We start from the raw sequence: 16,139 nt of genomic DNA on the forward strand, positions 1-16,139 counted from the left end.
GTGCGGGCACTTGAAGTCATTAGCATTTGCTCTGTAGTGGGAGTCACTCATACACACAGACTTACGCAAAAAATGTGGAGTTGCCAACTGTTCTTGGCCAACTTCTCGCATAATTGCCGAGTTTTGCTGCTAATTTAAGATGATTTTCCCACCTCACTCATCTCGTATTCGGTGTCTTTGTTTGATTTCATTACGAAAGACGACTCTCCCCTCAACTTCAGGCAGCTATGCTGGAAACTTTTCCGTTTTTGGCAGTTCGCAGTTTTTGTCTCCCCTTGGTTTTTACTTCCCGGTGTTACAGCGGGAGTATTACTGTGTAATTTGCAAGCAATTACCTGCCTGGGGCACACCAACATACATATCCCTTATCGCCCCATCATCCAGCCAGCCTCCCACGTCGCGACTTCTCGGAATGTAATTGAGTTTGAAAAATGTTTAAAATTAGATATGTGCGTGGCTCTGGCCAGGAAAAGCACCTGCGTGAGTGGCATGAAAAGCCTGTCGAAAATTTACTCAACCCCAGATACTCGACAGGGCAATACCCCGTCGTATGGGGGGAATGCTAGGTGCTTATAATCTTAGTGGGGTTTGGTTATCCAACAGATTTTTAGCCACATTAATTTGGCTAACAGTCAGAGCTAAATAAATGTGGGGGATGTGCAGTTATTATTAATTATGATGACTTTATAACTAATATGTCATAGACATCCGTTACCTATAATTTGCTTTATAAACTTTTCAAAACAAATATGAAATCTAAATGGTATGTATCATATTTTCCCTGTATCATCCCCATTTCTAAAAATCAAAACCTTTTTTTCCGTGTTTCCGGTCGAGTGTCACCGGCGTATGAGATTTCTTTCTTAGTACTCCATTTAATGTCTTTCAATTTCAGGATATGTAACGATTGTAAATACTTGCGCACATGTGCCAGGTATCCCATTAATATTATTCCACAGAGTGAGAATATGTTTTTTCAGGTTAAGATCCACTCAAGACTCGACTTCGCTCGGCAATTAAGATGCAGGCCAAGTTGCACACTTTAATTTATTTTGCTATTTATCTAAGCTTGTGGCAAAACATTAATTTAGCATAGGTGCCACAGGCAAATAGCTTCAACCATCTGCCCCAACTTGAACGTTTGAGCACCTTTAGGAGCCATTGCATCGTACATCGTATATTTAAATGCTCGAATCGGAGCACCTGGTCTCGATTTATTGTGCTCGATTGCTTCGATGCAATGCAGCAGGCAAAATTTTAATGAACCATCAAACGGCAATTGAAGCTGTTCAATGCTCTCGGCGTCAACGTTGCGTATGAGTGATTTCGCAAAGGCGGGCCAGCTGCTCTGCTCGTTTCCTTTCCCTACGATATTCACCATTTTGTTGAACTGTTTTGTGCCAAAATGTATTTGGCTGGCTGGCATGTAAAATATTTGGCACTTGGCACACAAAATGGCTTGTCATTTGGGCGAAATGAGTTGGAAGTTTCACGTAAACGAAACGAAAATTTCACTTTTTTCACCAGCTCCCTCTGCAAAATATGTATGTTTTATTTTTTTTGTTCACTTTTTTTGCAGACGGGCGCGACTTATTTTTCGCTGCTCTTCTTGTTGTTGTTTCATTTTCGTTTTCATAAATTTTTCATTTTGCTTGACAATGTTTTGCGCCTTCGACATGTGTTTGCAATTTGCATGAGGTGAGTCCGCGTATGAGTGTGTGTTTGTGCGGATATAGCATTGTGTGTTTGTGTGCATAAATTGGAACGAACATGGAGCTGAAGGACCTTTTTGGATACAATGTTTGCTGATTGATACTCTGTGGGAGTGAAGTATTTGCCTTATGTGATTAAAGCTACCTGATACCCAGAGTTGGCAGAACATAATTTGTTGACAGGAACATAAATTATAAGAATTTGGATTTCAATAGGGGGTGATTGAATAGCAATTTAAACGCAAAAAAACTTTTTTAATTGGGGCAATAAATGTTTCGACAGCTTACATTTATCGTTTTTCGAATATATAATGTATAATTAATTATGATTAAGTGAAAATAAGTTTTACTGGTAACATAAAATTGATAAAGGTTGTAACCTTAAACTTTTTTGAATGAATGTGGCAATTTAATCTCCCCTAGATTGGGCAGACGCCTCTTTTGTTAATCCAGATCTGAGAGTATTTTATTGTCACAGTGAACTTTGTCGTGACCTATCCATTTCCATATTGACATCCTCCTTATGTGTGTGATATATTGAAAACCTAATAGTGAGGGAGAGATGCCGGCTAGCACTTTGGGTTTTTCAATATTTTCATAGATTTATTGCGAAAGTTTTGTGATTACTTTCCTTTTCATTCCTGCGGTCTCTCTCTCTCTCTCTCTTTTCACTGGTTTTCATTTTTTTGTGCGCATATTTTTCATGCCATTTTCCCAGCCAGCCGTTGATGTGGATCAGACCCAATTGCTGATTGACTTTGCCGCAGCTGAGCGCCGCGTGAAAGTTTACTAAAAAAACTGAAATGAAAATGGGAAATCTTTAAGAGAGCGAGATAGAGAACTATTACATGAACTATTTACGTTTTGGTGGATCGTAGCCAGGCATAGTTACTTCAGCTGAAAAGCAATTAAAAACTAATTACAGTAGCTGAAAGCGGGGGACGAAAAATGCGCAAAGGCATTTAATAAAAATTTAAAACTTAATTCAGTAAATTCCAGACAGCGATGGCGACAACAACGCAGTCAGGTGGGTGACAACGCGGATAATTAGAGAAAAAGGGCAGAGGGATAAGAAAAATAGAGGTGAGGGTGGAGGAAGGTGGAAAACTGCTGCTGCTGCCGCCACGCACACCTGACTTTGTTCTATCCGGGCAACGTGGCGTATGAGCAATTAGTAGTTAATTGTAAAGTTACCCCAACTGAAGGGAGGTAGGAATGGCGGCATGCAGTCGTGACATTGACGACGAAGATGAGCCAAGGATGGATAGCGGAGGGGAAATCGCCAGGGAGTTTGGGTGGATGTACAAAGGATGGGATAATTAAGTAGCAATTTTTGCCACTGCAGCTGAATTTTTAAGCAGTCTGCTGAACACATGTGCACGAATGTGTGTGTTTGTGTTTGATAAATTATCGCCTGTAATTAGCGTATCAATGGTGATAAAACAAAATCCCAGCACGTCACACAGCTAAGCCTAGGTTAAAAATAATAAAGTAGCTCCATATACCTCCCAACTTTGATCTGGCGAAATGTCAATTAAATATTAACCTAATAACTCAACCCGGAGGCAGCATTGGGATTATGTTGGCAAGAGCGGCAAAGCACTTTAAGCAACGCTCTCCGACTAATTGAAATGAAAAGCCCGGCTAAAGATGGCTAAAGTCAGTTGGCAGGATAACTAAGCAAGGCGATTAAAAGACCAACTAACCGAGAAAAGAACAATGGCCAATGGGTAAGCCAAATAACAAAAAAAAAAACAGGGAAAAAAGAGCAATACCAAACACGCAAGATGCAGAAACAAATGGCAGAGTCCTCGAGCAAAACCATCTTGGCCAAGTTAGCAGGACGAAAGGACGAGCACTTATGTAAGCAAAGTGAAGCCGAGCCAGAGAAGCGTTGACAAAAATCAAACAATGAAAGCGCTGTTCAATAAAAACAAAAACAAAGCCAAAAAACTAAGGGAAAAAAATTGGAAAAAAGGGCAGAGATAAGGAGCAGAAGGCAAACGGGTAACTCAAGGCAGGGCAAACAGCAAGATAAAAAACAAAAGTCTTATCCTCCCCTCTCTATATCTCTGTCTCTTTTGGGCCAAAATGAAGTGGCAACAAAAACTGAATTGCGGGCAAAGAAAGTAGGAATGTGCTGGCTAATGCTGAAGACACAGCAAAATGAAATTTAAGCCAAGTGGAATCGCACACACAACAGCCAAGGGTAATGCAAAGGGATATCAAGTGTGAAAAGCGCTTAACTCAATAAGCACTCAATAAAAGGACTCATTATGCCCAGAACTTGAGACATTTTCATCCAGCATCCTTTTGAGTTCAGAGAGAGAAAAGCTTTAAGAGCTTTTCTGCAGAGAGGGAGAGTCAGAGAGTGGATGAGAGAAAGTCCATATTTAAAAAACTCCCTCTCTCTCTGAGATGAGAGAAATTCTTCTCTTTAACAGTTTTTGTTTACTCTTAACGGTTCCTTTTAGAAGACAAACTTGTTACTGCAATTGTAAAACATTCAAGGCATCTCAATTATTAATTCCAAAGCTATTTCCCATTAGACCCTTAAGATATTTGTCTGCAATTAAATTCCATCTCGACTAAATCAATTAGATTCAGAAGCCATTGATTTAGTCAATTTCATATTTGTCCACTTTCCAGTCGATGGACAGCACTACAAATATGTTGGAATTCCTTGGAGAATATTAAAGTGTCCTCACATGGCTTACACAATTTTCCCCGACCAGCCTGCAGGCTAATAAGTTTTCAATAACTGTCTGGAAAATGGATTTATCTCGAGGCCCGTACGCACACTGTTGATGCAATTGGGACATTAACCCCTTGGTGCCAAGATGATGGATCGAAGCCGTTGGCTAGTCTCTCTCCCTCTGTATGATGTCGTTGCTCAACTAATCCGTTTTAATTCTTACGCCTCGTCCTTTGAACTTTGACACACCCAAGACACAAAAACACAGAGACAGACACACAGGCGAAGACATCAGCTATCCGTGTCAAACAGCTGCAGCGGCGCCTAAAAGAATGCTTTGTTTGTCTTTCATTATGTGGGCATTGTTGAGGCGTGGCACTGTCTTTGTTTCGGCCCCATCATCCAGCACTGAATAAATTACATTTTTGTTCGACATGTACATAAGTCGCCGCATTCCATGTGTCATTGACGCCACCTTTTCTCGGAATGGAAAGGTCATGACTTTCGACTTTGGTCCGGCATGGGAAATTCACTTATGGCATTATCAATATTTGATTACAATTAAAATCATAATTAGATTTTCAAGCCAATTAAAATTCAAAGGCAAATCAAAGTGGAATTTTCTCTACTTTGATATGGATTAGAATAAAGTTTCCTTTTGTAGGCTTGAAAATGCAGAGAGTGACTTTTTTTGAGAAAAACAAACACCTCTAAGACTGAAATACGAAAACTAATCATTTAAATCCTAAAATCTAATTAAAAATGCCTCTCTATGCACTTGTTAGAAATATGTATTTTATCGTTTTCCCCGCGTGCTGGGACTCGCACTTAATGAAATCATTTAGCGCTAGAAAAACACAACACGCAATATCAAGCATACGCCATGTGGCAAAATTCATTGACTTCTGGCCACCCTTGGCCAAAATGAAAATGTTTAGTCAAGTGTTGCCTGACCTCTTGCATACACATACACACATAAACGGAGAATCTGCTCAACTGAGCAGCAGAAAATACAAAAACAACCGCTCTTTTACCCATTTTCCCCGCAGGAGGCAGCTATTTTTAAAGCTTGGCCCTTGGACTCATGGAAATTTCATTTGCCTGCTCAGGTTCCTTTTGGCCCGGATCGGCCTAACTGCGGTAATTACTCACACTTGACCCGAAGGGTTTTCCGGGCGGGCGAAATCAACTCGATGGCTCAGCTGGCTGCAGATAAATTGAAATTTTCCGACCATCCAAAGTACCCAGTACTATGCAGTAGGGTTTGGGGAATTTTCCTCCTACAAATATGCAATAGAATGTTGCAACTGATGAAGTTTTGCAATTTGCGAAAAACATTTGGCAACACCTCTTTTTCCGGTTTTAATGTGTGTGTTTGTGTGTGTCTGTGTGTGTGTGTGGTATCGAGTTGATTAGATTAAAAAGCCAAAGTCTATCCCATTTAAGAGCTGATTAAGTGCCATTGGAATTTGGTTTTTCGCCTTCCCAGTGACAAATAAATCCAGAACAAAGATTGGCTACCGGGTTATTAAGTAAATGTGGCATTGGCACAACTTCGGTTTCACATAAATTCACTTGTTATAGTTCACTAAACCTACACACATACGTATCAGGAATAAACAATACTTTATTTACAATGTAATGGCATATAAAATGGCTGCCGTTGCCATTTCTTGTGCTTTTTCTTTGTCTGAGTTCTGCGTTTGGGTGTGTAAGTGTGTTTTTGGGTTTATTTGCCAGCGGTCAGTTGCTTAATTTCTTCGCTTTTATTTGCCACAATTTCAGCATTGCAGCTTTGCCACATGTATGTGTGTGAGGTGGGCGTGGTCGTGCCTGCCCGCCACCAGCCCCCCGATTCATTTTGTTCCTTTGCTGTGTCTTGCCTTTCTTATTTATTTTCGTAATAACAATAAATTACATTTTTCTTCGGGTTCTCCCTCTTGTCAGAGCATGAGTATGAGTATATATGTGTGTGTGCTCATTTGCTAAGTTGTTTTATGTGGCTGTCGCTTGTTTGTGGCTTTTTGACATTATTTGGATTAAGAAAATAAATCCAGACCATGGCTGGACAGCAATTTTAATATTTTCCTTCCACCACACCACTCCAAGCCCCAAGTAAACTTTGATTTTCATTTTTGTTTCCACTTTTTTTTTGGTGCTGTGCTCTGGGCTAGCCAAAAGTTTTAATCCATGGAATGGCTTAAATCAAATTTTGCCTCACTGGCATAGAAAGTTTGGCCAAAAAACCTGAGCTTGTCATTTCAACAGAAATACAATTAAGGAAGGTAAAAATAAAATCCCCCATCTGCTCGACGTCAGAATTACGCAAAAACGAAATCAAATAAAGCCAATGGGTAAAAAGTGAAACGAGTTTTTCATAAACAATTCATGATGTTTACATGTTCGTATTTTCATTTGAGGAAAATGCAACAAGCTCGTCTTTTCATTAGCAAAAAAATAATGAAACACATTGAAAAAGTAACTAAAGCTAATAATGGAAAAAATATGAAAGCAAGTTAGTACTCAGCTTTCCATTAAGTTAAATCAATATTAACACTTTTTTAAGTGAATATGAGCATCCTCTCCACTTAAGCGAATAAAATATGGAAAATATCTGTTTTTTAAAAAGAGTATATTAAGAACAATATTTCTGAAATATTAATTTGATGTGTAATAAAATAATTTAAAAATGTCATTGATGCTCTTTTTCCGAAATGCATAAATTGTGAATTTTACTCTTGGTTTATTAATCATTGACATAACAGCGCATAAAAAGATTGGACAAGGATGGAAGACACACAAATACACACACGTTCAGTCACATAAACAAGGTAAAAAGGATCTGGGAAATTCAGGGGAAAAAAACAGAACATTAAACGGCGATGGCAGCAGAAAATAAAACTGTGGAATCGGTCTGCTTTTTATGTGCAACATTTATGTCGCTTTCGAGGACATCTCTTAGCAAGATAGCAAACACATAAACAAGCAGGTACACACACACACACACACAGTATCACAATCACACTCGCACTCTCTTATTTTTGCACACAAAGACAATCGTTAAATGGCATGCATTAGGCTTAGTTGGAATTTTCGAAATGTTATGGCGTCGAATCTGCTATCGTTATTTTCTAGTCTTTTATACTACATTTTTCTGGGGAGAACTACAGTAGAACCTTAAGTAAATGGACCTTGTTTCTTTTAACTACAATATTTTAATAACAATTTATGTTTATGCCTAAAAGAGTGCTACAAGAACTATAGCTAATCAGCTTAAAAATCTTCGAGATAAATAATTTGGTAAATTTAATTTGTTGCCATAGCTATGTCCTAGCTAGCGATGTTTGACTGTTTTCCTCTATTGCTTTTAACTATAATAAACTCTTGCCTAGTTTTAGGCACAGGCCGTGCTAAATGGCAAAGCTTAGCCTAATTGCACTCGGCTTTAATGCAGTTTTTGAATGCTGCAATGCCAGCGGCAGACACATCATAATTTAGTTAATTTTCCAACAGCTTGGCCGGCATTTCGCACCAAAGTTTTAATTAAGCAGAGGGCAGAAGCACGTCCAGGAGATTTCTACCCCAAAGTTTCCCACCAAATCTCCGCCTGTCCACACACACACCAATACCAACATCAACATTCACATTTTCCATTTTCCATTTCTTTTCATTTTTTTTCTGCGGCAGACACGCACTCACAGCTCGGCATGGCGTCCGTTCATTCACTCATTCAAAATGCTAAACAATTCAAAAAATGTGTGTAACTATTCTCGTCCTTCCATTTGCCACCTCCGACTTTCCGCTTTTCCATTTCGCAGCAGCATCAGCAGCAGCTAAATGTGTTGCGCTTTTGTCTAGGCCAACTGAATGTGTTTTCGTTCTGGTGCTTTTCTTTCCTTTTTTTCATTCGACTCGGTTCATAATTCAAAAAGCTTCTGACGGTTGGCTTTAAAATGCCTGCGGCCGTGGCTGCCATGTTTTATGTTTATTAGCTCGTCTAATTGAAATGTCCAATGGCGGAGTTTATGAAAAAGCTGAAAATACGTTTCGGTCAGGTTTTCAGAGTCCTTCGTACTGCCGTGGGTCCAGGAGTCCCTCGAGCTCGAATTGCCCCACCAACTGCCTAATGGAGTCCTGTATGGCCGAATTGAGATACAACCGCCTTTTCATGTTCATCCCACGAGGCTGATCCGAGAGCAGGGCGGCAAAATCCGCATCCGTTTCATCGGTGTTTAGCAGCACGGGTTGCAGCAGCAGGCCACAGTGAACAGCTGCAGGATTAAATGAAAGACTCCTTAATATAAATGCATTTAAATTTGAATAGAATTAGCTTGGGTTTAATGTTCGAATGTTCATAATGTCTATGATGAATGATTTTGATCACTATATTGGAAACTTGCTTAAAATAACTTTGCAATTCGCAAAAATATAAATTATTCAACATTTTTTCTAATCTCTCGAAGATTAAGTCTTCTTGTTTACCCACCGTAGAACCGCTTCTGCTCCGATTCCAGGTGAAACTGCTTTCGACTGGGCAACCTCTGACTTTTGAAGCCGTGCCTTTTTAGCTCCTCCACGAATACATCATGGTAGACACATCTCATCTTAATTTGAAGCTCGCTTCTCACTTGCTCAACAGCCGACGTGTTGAGCAGGTGATGGATGTCCAGGGTGGGCGAACCCCAGAAGGCGTACTGGAAGTCAATCAGAAGGACATCGCTCGGCACGCCCTCCTCGTATTTGAACATCATGTTGTTTGTCCACAGGTCGCCGTGGGTAAGGACATTAATGTGCGCATCCTCGGGCTGAAAACAGCGAAGTCCCAGTCGCATATAGTGGGGGGCCAGGTTCTCTAATAGTTTGGCCTGACATCCATAGCCTGGCTGTGTTTTCAAGTAATTGGCACAGGACATCAGGCAGCCCAGGAAGTATGCACTAAAACTCTCAGTATAGCGATTGAAGAAGCCACGATCGTATTTGGTTAGTGAAAAGGGACTTTCCTTTGAATTTTCCTCCAAAACCGCTGAAGCTGCTTGCATTTTTGCTAGCTTTCTTAGAACAAGACTTACATGGTGCTCATTTAATCTCTCAAGTCGTGGGGCCATCACATATCCTTTATATCTCAAGTCCTCCATGATTAAAGCCCCTCGCTGACGATCAATGTGTAAGACTGTAGGACATAGCTGTTCGCCAGCTATTTTCTGCAACTTGGGCAGCACTTTTTCGTAAATCTCCAGTTCTCTGTTGTAAATATCGTATGGAGCTTTCTTTTCTTTGGTTTCCACATCTTCATTCTCTAATATGGTCTTAGCAATCAGATGCTCTTCAACTTTGCTGCCTAGCCGATTGCGGTAAACAAGGCGTATACGTGATAAAATCGCACCATAGTTTTCTCCTTTTCCCAAGGCGGGATTTATAGCCACAAATTCCACTCGAAGTTGATTGTTCTCGTAATGCTGTTGCAGTGCTGCTTCCAGGTATTCAGAGGTGAGCCAATCTGCCATGACTGAACTAATGGAACTGAGATTCCAAAGCTTAACTATAGAGATCTGCTGCTGCTACTGATAAGTGAAACGCTTTTAGTTTACAACTGAATAATAATTCCACTTCTTATCGCTTGAGCACACAAGATGCCTCTGTGTTTACAGTCACTTTGTATACTTTTGTAGAAAAAAAGCGTAACAAATGCAATGCTTTCCCAACTGCAATTGTTACGAAAAACAGATGTTGATATGGAGGAACAGAAGGGAGTGATTGTTAATCTAAATCAAAAATCACTTTAATTACTCAAAAAACGTCCTTCCTCAAATCTTAACTGCTTCTTAGGCCCACAAATAACTAAAAATTAGAGCAATTGGCTTGGCTAACTTTATTGCCTTATGAAATATATGCCAGTCTGTGTATATATCAGGATTAAATCACCCGTCCCAGCAGCCAGATTAATCCCATGATGAAGCCATCTCACCCAGTTGGTTTGAAAACTGTCAGTTCCCCGACTGCCAGTGTAACAGTCCGGGGCTTAGGCACCTCCGGCTCCGGACCGGATTCAAAGAATTCCGGCTTCGATTCCGGCTCCAGCTCCAGCACTAGCTCCGGCTGCTTGCTGCAACTGCTTGCCGTCCGGCGGCTGGCGCATTCGGCCATAGTTGGCCAGAATCACCGCAGGAGGGGCAGTTACTACGGTTTCTTCAACCTCCGGATCTGATGCTGTTTCCATTGTAGTTGCTGCCATGTCGAGTGCAGACCTAGCTGGCTTACCCATTGCCGTTGCATTGCCGGGCTGTAATGACGGTCGATTGCAACTGGCTGTGCCAGTGGGAGGCTTCTGCTGCCACATGTGGCCTGTGCCCCGCAGACATTTGGCCTCGATCGCAATAACTACTTGGATTGCATAGGGTTCTTAAGTCGATTGTATTCAGGGTTAATTAAAGCACTCAAGTCCACTTACCGAAAGAGTAGCCGAGCAGGCACCAAATAAGAAATTTCCAGTTCATAGTTTACCTTGTTGCTCGTTGAATATCTCGCTCGGCTTTGTTTGATTTGTTTACAGATTTTTAGGCCAAGGACTACTTGCACATAGGAAAATATATAAGACAAACGAAATGTTGATATTCTATATAGAAATCATAGAAAAGCAGACACTACTAAACCTATTTTCTTTCTGTGCATTGTTTTGCCGAAGTTTCTTGGCCAAACTTTCGACACTTGTTCTTGTTGATGTTTTTATCTGCTGAGGCTGCCGCTTTTTGCTGCAACTGGAATCCATTCAAATTGACGCATTGACAATTGTTTTACCAATTTCATCTCGCTTGTTGTTCGACAGTTGGCCAAAAAGTTTGTTCCCTTCAGAGCCAGCAACAACGTTTTGACAACTGCTTAAGCTGTTGTTGGCTGAATTGCCGTTGTTGCTGCATTTGTTGCAGCTTAAAGTTGCTGTCGGTGCCCTTTTTTTCCACTTCTCCTTCTACATTTTCTTTTTCTTTAGTTTTCTCTCCTTTGCATAGCCAGTACGCGCTAGTTTATCAAAACATTTTCAAGTTGGAGTGCGGCTGGAAAAACAAAAGCACCCAAGACATCATCGATTTTCTCGAGTGGAATGCGCCTTGAAGGATGAGATGTGCGGTGGTGTGGCTGCAAGGAAAACAACTCAATCTCAATGCATGGCACTTAAGCAGCTGAAGGAGCAGTGGCAACAGTGGCAGCCACTTGGTTGCAAGGTGCAGAAACTTCCACGACAGCAGAATGCAATTTCTGGATGGGCGCCAAAAAGGGGGAGGCAGCCATCGGTGCACCCGAGACGAATGCCGAAGGGATTATAATCGAATTTTAAAGGCATCCCATGATCCCATTCAGTTATTTAAGCGAACATCTGACAAAAAAAAAATCGCTTTTTAAGAACTACATATATGTGATGTTTTAAGGACATAGAACATCGGAAGAAGAACTCCGTTCTATCTATGTAACTGTGATTTTTTAAAAACAGAATTCTGTTTTTTCTATTAAAAGTTGTTTAAGGATTTGAAGCCTCTAGAAAAATATTTGTGTAATAAATCCCAGACAAAACTCAACAAAAAACAATTCATATTTTCCATAACTTGTTCTGAGGGCTCAAAGTTCCATATCGCTGCACTGCGTTAATTCATTGAAAAAGAAACTGAAGCCAGAAACTTGGCTCATTATAATTACAGAAATGCACTGCACTTGGCAGCTGATTTCGCTCGTATATACAATAGGAAGGCATATATATAAACCGAGAAAATAGATACTTTCAGAACGAGGGTTGAATATTAAGTAGGGGTCCCTAATGAGATTCATGTATTTAGAGATATATGATTGAGAACTTTATCAGAAGGATTAAAAGGTCAGAACAATGAAACATCAAAAAGCGATTGGTCAAAACCGGAGTCAAAACCTTATTAAAATCTAAATCTGTATACGAATCGTTAACAGCTTTAAAATATTATATCATCATAAACATTCTAACATTTCCAAAATAAAATATGTCACTGCATGTTTTTAAACAAATTGTAAAGAGAATGCCACTCTGTGAAGACTTTTCAAGCTTCCCATATTCTAGCGTTCGCCTACGACACCATCATATAACTTCTCTAGCGCACCTCGGGCACAAGCTAGCCTCGGAGCTATGGCACCTCGGAGAACCTTATCCCGGGCAAAGGGGGGCGCCACACGGAAGCGGGCCTGGCAAACGCTTGGCACGTGCATTTCATTTGATAAATGTTGTCGTTGTCGCCGTCGCCTTTGCCTGATTATGCAGCGCAGCCAGCTATGTGCTTTCCCACTGCCCAACTTCCACCTTCACATCCCGCCGTTTCCCGGGAGCGTCCTACTGCATCCTGCCGTGGATGCCAAAAACTTGCCTCGACTTCCGTTATGCCACGGCTGGGTATATCTTTTTATTGCACACGCGCTCTTGAATATAAACCGCAAAAAGGTGAGGAGCAGCTCCCAGGGTTTTGTATGCGGCATCAGGTTTCGCCTGTGTGTAAAATTTACACTGACATGAGCTAACTAGTCCTGTATTTATGTCGGTATGAGTGCGTATCTTTATGTGAGTGTATGTGTGTGTACTGCTGCTGCTCATGCCCGGTGTACGGTATCTGTGTATCTTTGGATGCGGCACGTTGCCGTTGTAACTTGCAACTTAAATGCGCACGTGATGCGCTGCCTGCGCTTGCTTTATTGCGTGAGTTGCTCGAAAATTAACAAAGTTTTTTCCCTCACAGGTTCCTCACTTTTCCTTCTTTCGTTCCATTTCCAACTGACAAACACTTAAGGAAAAAGTAAGGAAACAAAGCTTAAAATGAGAATTTTAAATCATAACTTCCTTAAGAAGGCTGTTTTTCGGTACCCTAATATTGTTCTATAAAACCAAAAGAAATACAAATTATATAAATTTTTTATAATCCCTTAAGATCTTAGATACTTTTTGTTCACTGCATCGCACAATATGAATGAAGATGCCAGCGAGACAAGTGCGAATGAGCACGACCTGGCATAATATCACGCATACGACACGTTGTCGCTGCGAATTTTTGATAGCTACTGCAATCAGCTAAGTGAACGATGGCAATCAGCCCAACGGCATAACAACAAAGCGGAAAATGATTAAACGGAAGCGGAAGCTGGCAAGCAGCATCTTCGAGTTCTCCCAAAACTTTCCAATGACATTTTTTGCCAAAGCCAGAAGTCGCTGCATTCGAGTTATAATCAGGTTGGGAAAAGTGGTGGGAAAAGTGAAGGCCGGGGAAAAACTTACGCTCGCGACAAGAAATTGAAAGTCAACACACATACAGACAGTGCGAGAATATCGAAATCAAATCACAGCATCGTCAAATGCATTTAGAGCTATTTGCATTGCTTGGCATTCCTTCTGCTCGCTGATTCCAGCTCCTTGATTCCCTCCGATTCAGATTCAGCGGCAGACTGAGACTCAGATTCAGAATCAGATTCAGATGCAAAGGCTGTGCGCCACGGCATGTGTCTCTGAATATTTTCCCTTTTGCCATCGGCTTTTTTTCCTGCTACGCTGCATTGCAAATTGATTTTCATCGCCTTGGGGACATGCATTCGACTCGTTGACAGATATTCAGCTTGAATTTTATAGTTTGTTAGTTTCGGCTCGAAAATGTCAAAAAAATATACGGAAAGCTTGAAAAGGGAAAAATACATTTTCTACAAAATTTTGTAATTACCATTTTGGAAGCCATTTTATCTGGAATTGAGTTTGTAAGGAACGACAGCTTAAAATTGACTTGGGCTTAAGAGAGAAGTAAAAAGTCATAAAGAAATATTAAGAAATCTTTAAGCTTTTCTGCCAATAATGACTGTCTGTTTTATATTTGCAATTTATAAGGATTTTATTCAGCAGAAAAAGAGTTTACAAATCAACCTTTTCAAAATATCCAACAGACAACTGAATGTTATTCATTCATTCAAATACAGCCATTATTCCCTTAAGTACGAATTCATTAAATTTATGTTATGCAATCATTATTTTCATTTCTGCCACCCGACGTCATATTGCACATTTTTACTCGTTGCAATATTTATCCGAGCAAAATCCGTTTCCCTGCTATTACAGAATATTATAATGCACATATCGGACCCTTCTTTTGTTAATCAACGAAATGGCATCCATTTTGAGCTTAATACATTTAATGAACGCGAATAAACAAAATTAAGTGCCAGAGTAGGATTTCGAGCTGCATTATTAATGAAGATAATAAAAAGGGTAATGGGTTTGCAGCTGATTATGGCAACGCATACGAATCAGGATGACACGAAAAAAATGTAGGGTATTGTAATTCGAAGCAGAATTCATTGTTTTTATTGTGTTAATTATTGACAATAATTATGCATTAATGTGCAACAAATGTATAAATAATTGCTGGGACAATTGGTCGTGCATTGAATATTGCGCATACGACATGTGTCCCAGGCATATGTTCTCAGTTTCAATTTCCATGCAATTTCAACATGTTTTTCCAACTAAATTGTTGAAAAGCCATTTGATCTATGTTCAAAGTTTCTTATAATTTCAGTCTTTTGTTTCACAAAAGACCGGCAAAGTTGGCCAGAAAACTCAAGCTGAAATTGAGCAACCAGCCACGTGTTCTTTGTAAAAAAAAAGGCAACCAGAAACTTCTTCTTTCTTCTGGTTTTAATTGAACATTTTTAATTTATGCACAATAAAAACTGATTTACCGCTGGCTACCCGTTCAACTAGAAAAAGTTCAACTTTAACTTTTTATGTCTGACCCAAACAGAAAAAATATTAGCGAGGAGCAAAAAAAACGAATAGAAAAAATGATGAGCCATAAAAGCAACCTAGGTGTGTGAGTTTGTGTGTGTCTATATGAAAGCTAAACTAAAGTTTTGGTAGAGCAACTTTTGGTTTTTAGTGCCGGCAGCTTGGTCCATTTTACAGCATTTAAGTGGCCATGAATTTCCTGGCCAGTGAGCAACGTCGGCCAGCAAAACGAGCACGTGGCTCCATAAAGACAAACAGGGATTCTGTACCATGACCGTACCGAGAATCCCGCATTTCTATCCCAAAAAATCGAAGCCACCAACTGCTGGACCCCTGCAGGTAGGCACCTTTGTTTTAGCTGCGGTCATTTCCTCACTTTTCCCGGGTATCTCAATTGGTTTTTGGTTTTAGTTTTGGTTTTAGTTTCGTCATGGCAGCCAGAACACGTGTGCCGCGAAATTGTTTTGAGTCAGTTAGCGTGGAAACGTGCCGGCCATAAATTGATCAAAGCAAAATGCTTCAACTAAAAGCAAGAAAATTATGCTTTGATTTTGGTGTGGCAAAGAAGTTTTATTACGCAAAGAAAAGTGTCAATTTATTGCTTTCAATTGGCTCTCATTTATTTTATTTAATTTGGAAAAGTTGAGGCTTCTCCACTTCTGCTATATTAACCACAAACCAATTGTTGTGCTAATTCTTGAAAACATTTAACTAATAACCAATCAAACGAAAGGAGAACTAAAGTTGTTTATGAATATATATAAGCCAATTGTAAAGAACTTATTTTAATTTCTAATTTTAGAAAATGTTACCCTAAATATCCGTGTTAAATTAATTTTTCACGTCCGTACAGTTACAGAAAGTTCTGCGTTTATTTTCCATTAAGAAAACCAAAGAAAATGAAAATCTTATTCATCGACAACTATTCATCCAAGATGAGTCTATATATGACTTTCATTCT

General features: G+C 39.9%; 2 protein-coding genes across 2 annotated transcripts; both read right to left on the minus strand.

The window, feature by feature from the left end:
* Positions 1-8,349: 8,349 nt before the first annotated feature.
* On the minus strand, positions 8,350-9,911 carry LOC108113547. The gene is made up of 2 exons (XM_017224141.2): positions 8,894-9,911; positions 8,350-8,678 (listed from the first exon to the last, which is right to left on the minus strand). The coding sequence occupies exons 1-2, from the start codon at positions 9,909-9,911 to the stop codon at positions 8,467-8,469; spliced, it is 1,230 nt and encodes a 409-aa protein (XP_017079630.2). The 3' UTR covers positions 8,350-8,466.
* A 350-nt stretch (positions 9,912-10,261) lies between these two features.
* Positions 10,262-10,987, minus strand: LOC108113560. The gene is given in 3 exon segments (XM_017224153.2): positions 10,262-10,549; positions 10,551-10,785; positions 10,856-10,987. Coding segments are annotated over 3 exon segments (462 nt in total). The 5' UTR covers positions 10,902-10,987; the 3' UTR covers positions 10,262-10,368.
* Positions 10,988-16,139: the final 5,152 nt, after the last annotated feature.

This window comes from Drosophila eugracilis, unplaced genomic scaffold, assembly GCF_018153835.1.
Source record: "Drosophila eugracilis isolate 14026-0451.02 unplaced genomic scaffold, ASM1815383v1 contig_367, whole genome shotgun sequence".
Lineage (NCBI taxonomy): Eukaryota > Metazoa > Arthropoda > Insecta > Diptera > Drosophilidae > Drosophila > Drosophila eugracilis.

Bases quoted from the DNA above. Each gene is read 5' to 3' on its own strand.
- LOC108113547 (XM_017224141.2), bottom strand. From the start codon at position 9,911: ATGGCAGATTGGCTCACCTCTGAATACCTGGAAGCAGCACTGCAACAG. The intron at 8,679-8,893 runs GTGGGTAAACAA...TTAATCCTGCAG, and splicing joins GGAGCAGAAGCGGTTCTACG to CTGTTCACTGTGGCCTGCTG.